Source organism: Antedon mediterranea, chromosome 1, assembly GCF_964355755.1.
Source record: "Antedon mediterranea chromosome 1, ecAntMedi1.1, whole genome shotgun sequence".
Taxonomy (NCBI): domain Eukaryota; kingdom Metazoa; phylum Echinodermata; class Crinoidea; order Comatulida; family Antedonidae; genus Antedon; species Antedon mediterranea.
Window position 1 is genome coordinate 38,121,628 of NC_092670.1, and position 14,513 is coordinate 38,136,140.

General features: G+C 36.5%; 1 protein-coding gene across 1 annotated transcript; it reads right to left on the minus strand.

Moving 5' to 3' along the window:
- Nucleotides 1-3,687: 3,687 nt before the first annotated feature.
- LOC140039004 (synaptic vesicle membrane protein VAT-1 homolog) lies at nucleotides 3,688-14,404 on the minus strand. The gene is made up of 6 exons (XM_072084774.1): nucleotides 13,982-14,404; nucleotides 13,261-13,468; nucleotides 10,548-10,718; nucleotides 10,166-10,255; nucleotides 4,757-4,998; nucleotides 3,688-4,396 (listed from the first exon to the last, which is right to left on the minus strand). The coding sequence occupies exons 1-6, from the start codon at nucleotides 14,294-14,296 to the stop codon at nucleotides 4,298-4,300; spliced, it is 1,125 nt and encodes a 374-aa protein (XP_071940875.1). The 5' UTR covers nucleotides 14,297-14,404; the 3' UTR covers nucleotides 3,688-4,297.
- Nucleotides 14,405-14,513: the final 109 nt, after the last annotated feature.

Below are 14,513 nucleotides of genomic sequence, written 5' to 3' on the forward strand. Positions count from 1 at the left end.
TTAATTAATTTAAACGATAAGATGTGGAAATCTGTGAGATTGAGAAAAGTCACCCCAACCGAGATTTGATCCTGGAACCTTCTGCTTGATATGCAAATGTCCTAACCATTAGACCACTGGTATTGTTCAAACTCGATTGATATAGATATATATATATATTTGAGTGAGTGAGTGACCGAGCGGGTTAAGGCAGTGGAACCGTAATCCAGCCATAACATCGGCAAGGGTTCCTGACCCTTAGGTGAGAAACATGTAGTTGAAAAGTGTAACATCCGAGTCCACAGCGCAGAGTGACTATTTGCTTTATACACTATACAGATTTACATTACCGTATATATATATATATATCTGATTTTCCATATAATTCGTCTATAATTATACTTTATATAAAACCGTTTTAAGAAATCTAAGTCTTTTTAAGATCAAATTGCAGTTCCATCAATCATAACACATGACTATAATTAAGTTTGTTTATAAAAAAGTTACATCACAGTATTTGTTTAAGTCTACTAAGCTATGTGTTTATGCTATTTGATGGTTAATTATAAAGTATGGCATAGAATTTCTAAACTCAACATGTTGTTTTTGTAGACTTAAATAAACAGTTTTTCTATTGGAAAGCAGACCTTTCATTGCTCTTTCTAAATTAACCTTACAATTTATCTATATTATAATAGGACTAACCCGTAATTTGTTATTTATCTCCTCCTTTAACGTTGTTATTTTTGTTGCTGGGGTACCTTTCAATTCACCAATTTGTCTACAGTATGTTTTTGGACCTCTTTCTCGGACATATTCTATATGTCACAATCGTGTCATAGAAAGGTCATCATGATTAGATAGTCCGCAACCATTTTTTTCCATACTTGACCTTCGTAAAGCGTGGTTCCGACAATGCAACAGTGCTGAAAACATCGCAAGTTTGATTTCACGTACCGTAGGCGGGGGAAAACACAATTATTGGAAGGGAATTTTCTTACGTTGCGTAGGTTGTGTTACGTTGCATCGCTCGTAGGAACCAAGCTTAAAGGGTCTTTCACACCTGTTCCGGCACGATTATGCGCGTAGCCTTGTGAAAACGAAAAACACAGATGTTTGATTTGCCGGCGCGGGACCGAAACAGGTGTCAAAGACCCATAAGATTGTTTGGATTGTTCACCAAAAAAAAAATGAAATATATATATATTCAGTTTGAATAATTCAGTTATTCATATATTCTACCTACTTTTTAATTATTCCCGATTACAAATCTTGTTGATAAGTTTAACTGCAATAATTATATTGTAATTTAGTTTGTGTCATTGATGATAAATTGCCTATTTGAAGATCTACTTAACCGCGAGTAAACTTCACCTCAAACGTTACCCTAGTTGGCAACAATATGAATTCATGTATTTTAAATTATTGAGATAAATATTCTCAGTTTCAAGATTCAGTGTGGATACAGCCGCTCCTTCCCTAATTTTGAAAAATTACACTGCAAAAGATGAGTTATGTTGAGTACATAATGTTACCATTTTTAGGCCCTCTGAGCACCGAGAAATCCTAGATCCATCACTGAGATTCAAAATTTGAACTCGCACTAACTTGAGCAGGCGACTGCAGCCATGTATATGGCCTTGTTGTTTTGCAGTTTCGTTTCATAGAAAGGTGTACATGTTATTGTAGACTTCTTGTGTAGTATAGGCCTGGTAACTATATTAAGCTCAGTCTATACTATCAAACTAGTTTGTATGCCCAAATATGGTAGTGATATACCCAAATATGGTAGTGGTATGACATCATGTCCATATATGAGCACATCACATTTGTTTGTCACATTAAGTTTGATAGTGTAGACAGAGCTTTACTAGGGTACTCAACATTAATTTGCAATAACTGTACCAAATCTTTAAAGACAAAAACTTGATATCTTATTAAAGCTAAGTTAAACATAATTCTGAAATCTTAGATTAATAAGGAAACATGACCGGGAATAAACCCTGTCGTAAAGCTTTCCCCGAAGTATGGCTTAATTACTCTTGTAAATGCTAAGAGGAAAAGTGCTAGAGGTTACCGAACTTGAAGACGAGTCTCGGCTGTGAAATTGCTCACAACAAATGAACAAGTTGATCCGATAATAAGAAATGGCAGCGGAATTCTGTCATCGATGTATTTGTCCTATTCGTGTCCTTCGGCACTGCATCCGTCCATTGGATAGAATGTTAAGATGTTGGTCATAAAAGAATACTCATTGTAAAGATTAAGGAATCAGGTGAGCTTGTAACGGTTTACTACAGTTCAACCATGGAGTAATAATTATTACTCTATGGTTGAATTTAGGATCTAATACCCCTTTCCAGTGGCATAACTGCTATAGTGCTCACTGGCTAAACCCAGGGGCCCTGGAGCTTACAGGGAGCCCCAGAGCATGAGTAGCCAATGCAACTACCTGGTGTTGGAGGGCCCCTTAGGAGTGCTAAACCAGAGGCCTTTGAGCTTACAGGGAGCCCCAGAGCATGAGTAGCCAATGCAACTACCTGGTGTTGGAGGGCCCCTTAGGAGTGCTAAACCAGGGGCCTTGGAGCTTAAATGGAGCCCCAGAGCATGAGTAGCCCAATGCAACTACCTGGTGTTGGAGGCCCCTTAGGAGTGCTAAACCAGGGGCCTTTGTCACTACCCCTTTCACATTAAAAACTGTAAATAAACTCCAGAGCGCCAGTACCAGTCACAAAAACTCTGGAGAGATCCCATTCACCTCAACTCTGCAACACCAGAGTTTTGCAATAAAAAAAAACCTTAAATATTATATCACTATGGTTGATAGTTTAAATAGTCAAGAGTGACCTTTTAACACTGGAAATTAAAGCCAGTACCTTTCACATTGAATCCCTGTTTTTTTCTGGAGTTAAAGAACAGAATGCATTAGTATTATTATTTATATTTTAGCAAAGTGATTTAACCAATGAACTAACCAAGGTTTCATTCTGTTTAGTACAATATGTTTTTTTAATATTTATTATTTTTACTTTAGTTATTATTACATATTGAAATACTAACACATTTTGTTTATAATACAACATATAAACAATGGATGTATTACTGGATTAAAATCTCTATTATCTTAGATTTAAAATTCAGGCAAGCCATGCCAAAGCCGTTACACAATCGAAAACAAACACCTCAGTAGGCTATTTATAGCTGAAGAGGTGTTCGACTCCAGCTCTACAAGGTAGCAGAGGAGGATCCCATATGTATGTATGTTTTCCTATTCAGTGTTCTGGCCCGATTTGATTTTCTGTAGTGATGTTTGCAGCACTGTTGCGTCGTCGGTTCCCACCTGTGATTACGCAATACAGCACTTGATACATTGATGCGTTGCGTTGCTAGTGTGAACCAAACTTTAGCAGCGTCAACAGTTGTTGTGGTGTGTCTAAAGTGTGACTCAATAATGAGTCAATCAGTCTCCATAGTTTTCTAAATCCGTAACTAATGTTTAATCTAAATAAATACAATAATTATGAGTAGTATTTTTATATATAAATATTTTTTCTGAATTATTAAGCCTCTATATTCATTCAGTAAACTGAATTCTGATTAAGTGTAATTTCTAAAGATAAAACGTTTTAATTCATATAAGGAATGGTAACTAATATATCAATATAGTTATATAGCAATATAAACATTTACCCACAATAAAACATTAAAAACAATTATGAAGTATATAATATTCCATTAAGTATTTCAAATAAATATAAGTAATCAACAAATAATTATAATAATTATATCAAACTTATGCCTTAATTTAATTAACACAATAGACAGGTGTGGTTGAATCTCTGCATGTTGTAATGATTTCATACAGGTGGATTAATCTCGCATACAGGTGTCATTATTTCTTGGAACATAGCACAAGTGGTTTTTATAAAGGTGATAAACAATTTCAATATACTGGTTTAACTCGAATAAAATTGTATTTTATACACTACTACTGTATCTTATCAACAGGTGGGCAAATTGCACTATTTTTGTATACAGGTGGTTTTTATCTCACTCTATAGGTTGTATAATATCACATTGGTCCAATTATCTCATAGTTTTTAATACAGTTAAATATAATGTGAGTTTGTCAGACTCGCATATCAACCATATTTCTGAATTAGTAATTTATTCTCACTAAATATGTTTAATAATTTGTTTTAAATAATTATTATAATCGAAGACACAATTCTGGCAAGGATTCTTGTATGGTTTGGATTTACAATCATTACAAGGTTTTAACTATTTGTTGTATTTTCAGTTATGGTTGCTGTTACTGTTACTGTTTTTCTGGTTTTGCCACTAACTTCTCGTCCCACGTCAGAACAACTTTACCGACATTTTTACGTTCGTGCATCTGCTTCATGGCATCCTTTATCTGTAAGAAAAAAGATTTCAACTGTTAACTGAAATTTTGCTTCAGTTACTGCAGTTCATCTTCCAATTCATCGCAAATACCAGAGGATACATGGCAATAGTAAAATTATTTTTATTGATATGGACTTGTTCTGAAATAAAAAAATTCTAATGAGTTGACAGACACTAACTTTTGAGGAGTAAAGAGGCATAACGATGAGGCCACTGGTTTAGTGCACAAGTGGCCCTCGAATGCTGGAGGTCTTTCTACATATTCTTTTTACCTTTTTATTCCTCTGGGCTCTGCTCAGAGGCCCCCATAAGCTAGTTTAGCCAATAAGCTCTCATAGCTGTTACGTCACTAGCTAGACCCAATACTCACATTTGCAAAATGCCAGACAGAGTCAATCTTGGGCTTGATTCTGCCTGCCTGGTACAATCGTATAATCTCATTCATTGCATTTGTGAGCAGTTCCGTCTCGTCGGCTAAGTAACCGAGATGGAAGCCGGACACGGATTTGTTCTTTTGCATCATGTCCATGGCACCAAACGAAGGGCTGTTCCACCAGGTCTTGGCTACGTTCAACATGCTCCTATTTTCCCCCTGCATCATATTAGCCGCTCCTAAAAAAGTGAGTGAGAGGGTTAAGATAGTGGAACCGTAATTATGTAGCCATAACATCGACAACAGTTCGAGGTTCACTTGCTCCATGGTTCCTTCTCGGAAACGGACTATAAACCGGAGTTCCCGTGTGCACATCTAGCTCATGTGCACTTTAAAGAACCTAGTACATCTTTCGAGATGAGTAGGGGGTTACCCCGGTGTACTAGTACACACAGTCACTGATCATAACTGGGCCCTCTGGGAGACCAGTCTTTGACTGAAGAGGTTACCCAGTATAAATAAATAGTTAAAATAAATAACAAATTCAAATAAATAACAAATTCAAATATTACAAGTGTTTGTAGTACAGCGCTAGCTGTCACGTGACACATGACACGTTGTTGTTTTAGTTATATCGTTATACGATCGAGTGATCCAATTAAAGTTTATTGTTTAAAGAGCTGTTTTTAGTAGTTTATTGTTTCCGAACATCACATAATTGGCGACGAGGATTTTACTCAATATACAAAGAACTTTCAGAAAATCATTACTTACTTGGGCTACAAGTAAGGCAATATTTTAGGCCATCAGCAAGTAGGCCTAGAATTAATATCACCGATCAGCGAAGTGATTGCATTGCGGTACCGGCGAGGACGCGCATCACATTCACACTTAGCAACCACCGTAGGCTAACGACCGCCTACTATATACGTGAGTTTTCAGTACTATTATACGACCATTATTGAACAGCAATGGACATTAAGTCTTCTATTTTACCGTTCAAATCTGAACCCACGGAAACGGCACCAACTAGGTGGAAACGCTGGCTTAAGCGTTTTGATAATTTTCTCATTGCTAAGGCAATTACCGATGACGGACGGAAACGAGCAATGTTACTTCACCTAGGAGGAGAGGATGTGTTTGAAATAAGTGAAACTCACACGACAGGGAACGAAACTTATCTAGAAAGAAAAGAAAAATTGACAACGTACTTTGCACCTAAACGTAATGTTGAGTATGAAGTGTTCATGTTCAGGCAAGCTGCCCAGCACCCCACTGAATTGCTGGACAAATACTATGCTAGGTTGTGCCAACTAGCAAAGAACTGTGAGTTCCAGGATAAGGAAGCGGAAATAAAATCGCAAATTATCCAACGCTGTCAACTTGTAAAGGTCCGCCACCAGGGCTTAAGTGAAGCAAACATGACACTAAAAGCATTACTTATATTTGGTCGAACACTAGAAGCCACCCAGGTACAAGCAAAAGCAATGGCGGGAGGTGTAGAGACAGAAAAAACTATACATGTGGTAGAACACAAGCAGAAGTACTACCAACCTCGAAAACCGAAATATGGAGGGAAGCAAGGAGGTAAACATAAAGCAAAGCCAGAAACAAATAACCGTCGTTGCACAGGATGTGGAGGTTGTCATGGTACGGAGAAGCGTGATAAAGTTTGCCCAGCCTGGGGAAAACAATGTCATAAATGTAAACGATCAAACCATTTTGCTTCAGTTTGCAAGGCAACCACACCGGCAAATAATATGCACATGATACAAACAGAAACAGAGATTCCGGTGCAATCGGCGAAGGCAGCAACAATTGATGTTGATGAGTATGGATTTCCTTTATTTAAATCTGATACCTTAGGAAAATATGTGAAGCCTTACATGTGCGCTGTTACACTTAATGGTGTACCAGTAATGATGGAGATTGACACAGGAGCGACAACAAGTCTAATGTGTGAAGAACAATTTGGAAACATAAAGAAAGGTAACCTGACCTTGAATACAGATTGCTTACCGAAGCTACGAACATACTCAGGAGAGATCATCGAACCAATAGGTCAGACTATGGTGAATGTGTGCTATGAGAAGAAAAGTTACAATCTTCCATTGTTGATAGTACCTGGCAAGGGTCCAAGTTTACTTGGCAGAGACTGGCTACAACAGATGAAAGTAAATTGGGCAACCGTACATCATCTAGACAAACTTGACTATACACAGATCTTTCCAGAGCTTTTCAAAAATGAACTTGGTACGCTAAAAGGTAATAAAGCAAAATTGTGGATTGATAAGGAAGTACAACCCAGATTCTTTAAAGCTAGACCAGTTCCACATGCACTACGCTCTAAAGTAGAGTCTGAATTGGATAGATTAGTAGCAGAAGGGGTGATTAAACCAGTAGAATTTGCAGATTGGGCTGCACCTATTGTCCCTGTTCTAAAAGCTAATGGGGATGTGAGAATTTGTGGCGATTACAAGCTTACTGTTAACGTTGCTGCAAAAGTGGACAGATATCCAATTCCAAACATCGAAGACCTTTATACCAAGCTAGCTGGAGGGAAATTCTACTCCAAGTTGGATCTCAGTCATGCTTATCAACAAATTGAGCTTGACGAGGGGTCACAAAAACTAACAACAATCAACACAACAAAGGGGTTGTTTGTTTACACCAGGATGTGTTATGGTATCTCATCAGCACCCGGTATATTCCAACGCTTGATGGAACAAATCGTACAAGGAATTCCGAAGATTGCAGTGTACTTAGACGATGTGTTAGTGACAGGAGCTTCGCAGGAAGAAGCCAACGCAAACTTAATGCTTGTCCTAACTAGACTTCAAAATGCAGGACTACGCCTAAAGCGAGAAAAGTGTACGTTTATGCAGGAGTCATGTGTGTATCTAGGGCATAAACTAGATGCTGAAGGGGTACACCCAACTAAAGAGAAAGTCCAGGCAGTGGCACAGGCACCTATCCCAAAGAACACTTCAGAGCTGAAAAGTTACTTGGGTATGATAAATTATTATCATCGATTCTTGCGAAACCTCAGCACTGCTTTGGCACCACTAAATAATCTTCTGCGCAAAGATGTCAAATGGAAATGGTGCGCAAACGAACAGAGAGCATTTGAGTTGTCGAAGAACATGCTACAATCTTCTCAAGTAATTATCCATTACAATCCAGCCCTACCATTACTCCTTAGCTGTGATGCATCACCATACGGCATTGGCGCTGTACTGTCTCATAGAATGCCTGATGGGATGGAAAAGCCTGTAGCTTTCGCATCTCGATCTCTTTTGAAGGCAGAAGCAAACTATGCCCACATTGAGAGAGAAGGGCTAGCAATCATTTTTGGAATTACAAAGTTCCATAAGTTCCTGTATGGTAGAGAATTCATCATCCAGACAGACCACAAGCCACTGTTAGGCTTATTAAAAGAGGACAAACTAGTATCAAGTATGGCTAGTGCAAGGATCCAAAGATGGGCCTTGAAATTGGCCAATTATGACTATAAATTACAGTACAAGCCTGGTACCCAAAACGGCAATGCAGATGGTCTCAGTAGACTGCCGTTAGCCACTGTGCCAGCTACTGTTCCTGTTCCAGAGGAAATTGTGCTCTCAATGAACTTGCTGAACAATACTCCAGTGACAGCACCGCAGATAGCAAAATGGACAGCAAGAGATCCATTGTTGTCTGCAGTTCTTAAATATACACTCCAAGGTTGGCCTTCCGGGGTGGGAGAAGAATTCAAAATGTACCATCGCAAGAAGAGTGAACTTTCCACACAGAAAGGATGTTTACTTTGGGGTTCAAGAGTGATAATCCCAGCTCAAGGCCGAGAAATACTACTGTCAGAATTACATGAAAGCCATCCTGGCATTGTACGTATGAAATCATTGGCAAGAAGTTATATTTGGTGGCCTAATCTTGACATGGACATAGAAATTACTGTTCGGGGATGCCCTACTTGTCAGCAGTACGGGAAAGCACCACCAAAAGCAAATCTGCATCCATGGGAGTGGCCAGGGAAACCCTGGTATCGCATACATATTGATTACGCAGGCCCGTTTGAAGGGAAAATGATACTAGTTATAGTTGATGCTCATAGCAAGTATATCGATGCACACATTATGGCATCAAGCACAACATCAGCTACCTTAATCAAGTTACGTCAAACCTTTGCAACTCATGGTGTGCCATGGAGTCTAGTATCAGACAATGGTACCCCGTTTACCAGCCACGAGTTCCAGACCTTTTGCAAAAATAATGGTATTAAACATATCTGTAGCTCACCATACCATCCAGCCAGTAATGGTCTAGCGGAACGAGCTGTGCAAACTGTGAAAGAGGGGTTAAAGAAAACTGTAGGTGAGGACTTGGAGTCAAGATTATATAGATTCCTGGCAAAATACAGACTAACACCACAGTCAACTACTGGTCAGTCACCAGCAGAATTACTAATGAAAAGACGTCCTAGGTCGCGACTTGACTTAGTTTGCCCTAATATGGAGAACCATGTACTGGATAAACAAGCTACAATGATAGCAGGACGAGAAACGCATGAGAGATCATTTTATGAGGGAGACTCGGTATGGGTAGTGAACTTTGCTGGTAAACCAAAATGGTTACCTGGTGTGCTTCAACATCAGTTAGGTCCAGTTTCCTTTAACGTACATTTGGACGATGGCCGTGAATGGCGTCGACACATTGACCACATTCGAAAGCGGTTTCCGGAAGAGAAAGTTAGTAGACCGCCTGAAATTACAGAGCAGACTACAATCAACTTACCAGTTCAAACTGAAGAAATACTACCACACCAGCTAACACCAAACCAAACAACTATGGAACAATCTTCAATCAACCCTAATGATTTATCAGATACTGTACCTAAACCTACAACTACAGCTAATTCACCAGAATTGGAACCTCGCAGATCAGGAAGAATTCGCAAGGCTCCTGACAGATTAGATTTGTGAACATTGTTATTTTGCGCGTTGTTGTATGCATTCTGTTGTGGACTAATAATTGAACGTTTGATTGCATTTGATGAACAGTTGTTTTGATGATCATCACAGATTTATGATACTAATAATTACACTACAAAGTAATGATATTGATAATTGATGTTTCGCAAATAACTTTTAGTATAACCATGTTTTAAATATTGCTCATTTTAACAGACTTATATTATAACCCATATCATATCATATCAAATCTAAAAAAGGAGGAATGTTTGTAGTACAGCGCTAGCTGTCACGTGACACATGACACGTTGTTGTTTTAGTTATATCGTTATACGATCGAGTGATCCAATTAAAGTTTATTGTTTAAAGAGCTGTTTTTAGTAGTTTATTGTTTCCGAACATCACAACAAGTAACAACATTCAAAAATGAAATACAAACCAAAAACAATCAGCTTCCCCATTGGACGAAGAAGGTCAAAGCATTTCATTGTGTCTTTACCGGACAGAGGGTCAAGAACGATGTCCACTCCTGGATGAACAAAAAAGTTATTTGTATTTTACAAAGGCTGAAATGGATGAATTTATATATACAGTTAATACTTTATTGGATTAATTTAAAAAAAATAATGGTTTTATTCAAAGAACTAAAAATGGTTTTATTCAAAGATTATTCAAGCTTAACAATTCAATTTCTATTAAAAGATAAGAGTATCAATATTTGTTGTTGACAGTTTGACAATTTTTAGACTGAGATAAAAAAAAAATTAGACATAGTGTAAAACTAAAAAATTTAAATTTTTTACAAATTATTAATGTGCTACCTTTTGGTGAGATTTTTCGAATCTCGACTTCATAATCCATGTTTCTGTAATCAATCGGATGCTTAACGCCCATCTCGCGTATCAGCTCGTGCTTATGCGCTGAGGCAGTCCCATACACAGTAACATCGGGAACGGTTTTGCATAGCTGTGTAGCTGCAATACCTACTCCACCTGTAAGCAATGATGTTGGCACATTTAATGAATTAATTTCTATATCAGATTCTATACAGTCAGGGGAAAAATAACAAAATGCTTCCTACTTTCTAGGATTTTTATCAAATAATCTATATTATTTTGAAAACTTTAACATGACCACAGTGCTGATTTTGCCATTTTTTCTCTAACTTATTTAGTGTATTCTGGTACAGATTTCGTGCATGTTTTATCAGATCCTAATAAGCGCTACATCTAATTTTGATGGCCTAATTATTAATAAAAATACTAACAATAAGACTATGTTTCATTGTATGTCTTTTTTTGCTGTTCACCCTGTTTTGGTTCCTGTTTGTACGGTTCCTTTTTTTTACTGTTAAATTCTTTCAAAGGACCTCATTGGAAACAAGTCCGTAGAGAACTTTTATGAGTTATCCTTGGGCATCCTTCTTGTTTTATGTCTCTTGGCTTTTTATATATGATATTTTTAATTGTATGTCTGTGATTTTTTATGTACCGATGCCGAAATAAATCAAATCAAATCATCCATAACTATACCATAAACTTGCATAACAATACAAGTGAGAACTTTAAATCAATTGAGTAACTGAATTTCTCATATATTTATATTATATAATATAAGACGCAATACATCTTTGGGTTTTAATCAAACATATACATACTCATTTTCATCAAAATATACTTTAATTTGCTTACATTTGAAAAAAAAATCATTGAAAATCTGATTTTGCTACATCAAGTTATAAGAATGTTATTGCCAGTCACTTTATAGTAAACACATGATTCCTTTGGTATGTTAACATTATCATAATATATTTTATAGAGTACATAAAGCAATACACAAGATTATTTATATATTTGTCATAGTGCTGTGACAGCATTTAGTTTAATCCAACCGTGCAGAATGACTACTTCTTGCAGAATTCCAACTTCTCAAATGCTAATATATTTTAATATTAATGTTGGAAATTTCTAAAATGTCAAGTTTGAAATAGAAACTATTTTATGCTGTGAATACTGTACTGTAGACAGTGTATCATTAATATTAATATATTTAAATTATTTAAAATCCAACTGATCTAGATTTTTAAAAATTCAGCGGTAGGTATTTTAGGCTATATTAAGTGTGCTTAAAATGTCCACTTTCTATTGTGGCCCTTAATTCGTTTGCTTTCATTTTTTTAGTAAAAGGTCAAGGGTCAAATACACAGCATTCTCTGCGGCTTTTGTAAACTAGAAAAATTTGTACAAACCATTTTATTGTATTAAGATCCAATAAATACCTCATTTCGTTTATAGATTCTTTCAACGCATGACCTTGTTGATAATGTGATACAAATCATGGATTAAAGTTAAAAATCAAACGGTGAAATGTTATTTCACAAAATTTACCTACTTTAAATTTTTTCAATAAATAGCATTTTTAATTAAGCAATTACCCTATTTGGTCATTTATTCTGTTATCACTTTACAATGGCTATGACAGCTGGCGTGATAATTAAGCCAAATTTACACATCAGTATAAATCCAATTATTCATTTCATATTGTATTAACCAGCACTTTGCTAATGGAGTCTATACATTACATGGAATCCGTTAAACGTTTTTAAAAACAGTAGTTTTATCAATTTACATTACAATAAAACGGGAGAAAGAGGTTGAACGCATAATTAATTGAGAATCTCATGATTTACTCTATTTGATCATTTTCAAGAATTTTCAAATATACTGTAGTATTTTATAATATATATTTTATATATTTATAATCTAGTATTTAATGCTATATAATGAGAATTAAATAGAAAATACAGAGTAAAGCTCTTAAGACTATAATAAATACACAATTTATAAGGATCGTTCATTGTAAATGACAATGATGATGCCATTCCTCATTAGAACATGGAGAATGTCTAGAAATGATATCTTTAACTCCATATGTAGTGATGCAAACCAAATCACTTTGTGTTTATTTGTTAAGCAAACAATTGTAATAATGAGCTGCACTGTGATGAAGTCTTTTAACGCATTCAACTTAGGAGTAGAGTAGCATATACAAACATTATTATAATGAGCACAAGTAACAACAAATAACTATATAATTTTGATTAAGATGACATTGATAATGATTATTTTTATGTGTTTTTGCTAATCAGTGACAGTGATAATGATGACCATGACAGGAATGACAGCAGTATTGCAAAGTGACAAATAAAGAAATATCTTAAAATGTGAATGTGAGTGGTATTGAGTCAAGTGACCGAGCGGTATTAAGTCGAGTGACCGAGTGGTATTGAGTCAAGTGACCGAGTGGTTAAGGCAGTGGACCTGCAACATAGAGGTTCAAGTCTTTCCTCAACCATAGTTCTAGTGAACTAGACTTTTGGATAAGGTTATATCTGGTGTGTGTGCCAGTGCAACTTTTGGAAGAGTAGGGGTTTACCCCGGTGTACTGGTCTGTATCAGGACCTGTCATTGGCAGCTCGACACAAACATGTATGTGCGACTATAGAAAGATGAGATGTTTTTTGTTTAAACCTACCAGCAGCCATATGTATCAAAACACTGGTTCCCTGCCGTAAGTTACCAAAATTGAAGAGCATCAGGTAGGCTGTTAAGTAGTTAACGGCAAGTGCTGCTGCCTCCTCAAATGACATTCCTTCTGGAATTGGAAAGCATCGCTCAGCTTTCACAGCCGCAAACTCCTTCCACAATCCAAAATCATTCAAGCATATTACACGGGTACCAGGCTGAGTAAAATTAATGTTGAAAAACACAGTTTTTAGAAAATTATATTTTTTCTTCAATAAAACAGCATCTATTACTGTGGCATTAACATAGGACAAGTAATTTGCCTGTACATACAGTAATATAATTTATTTTTGTATAAATACTGCAATGTATATTTTTTATATGATTTTTTATACCGAATATAGTAATTACCATGGGTGACACTACTACATGCAGTACGTTATAATAGTAAAGTAATTACTGTACATAAACAAATATTATAGGCCCTTTGTCAAGGGAGAGATTTATATATGCTGTATATACTTTTGTGTAATTTTAAATGCAGTATCAATTATTTGTCAGTACCAGTACCCAATATACTCCTTGCTAGTGTGATTGCAAGGAGTATATTGGAGTGAGAATATTAATGTTAATGACATGGCGCACACATGCCAAATGAAAGAATTCTACTGTAGACATATTCATGCAGAAAAGAACTTTTAACCAAATTAGTTATACAGTATAAGAATTACTTTAGGTTGCACAACTCCACTGCCTACTTCCTCTACAACACCAGCACACTCCATACCCATTGAGAATGGACATGGAGGTAAGCCGCCAGGAACCTGATACAAGCCTTGCCGACAGTGCAGCTCAGCAAAATTTAGGCCTGACGTTTTAACACGAACAAGAACTTGTCCTGTCTCTGGCTTCGGAATTGGTAACTCTCTCGTGACCAACTTATCATAGCCACCATGGCCTGTCAAAAGAACTGCTTGCATACGTTGTTCTTCCATAGATTTTTTGACTTCAGAGTCCTTAGAATCACGATTAATTTGCGCAGCCATGATGAATTTGATTTTCAGATTACAACAGGTCCCTGGAAAAATGAAAATTATGTACTCCTAGAACATCCGCCTACACAAATTGAATACGTGTGATTTGATGACATAAAAGAAAACATACACAGCGTCCCCTATTATGTGTTTGTAAACACTGAGATTATTTTCCAAATATGTCTTTAGTAGGCGGAGTTAAGTCTATTGAATTGTAAATCTATTGGTC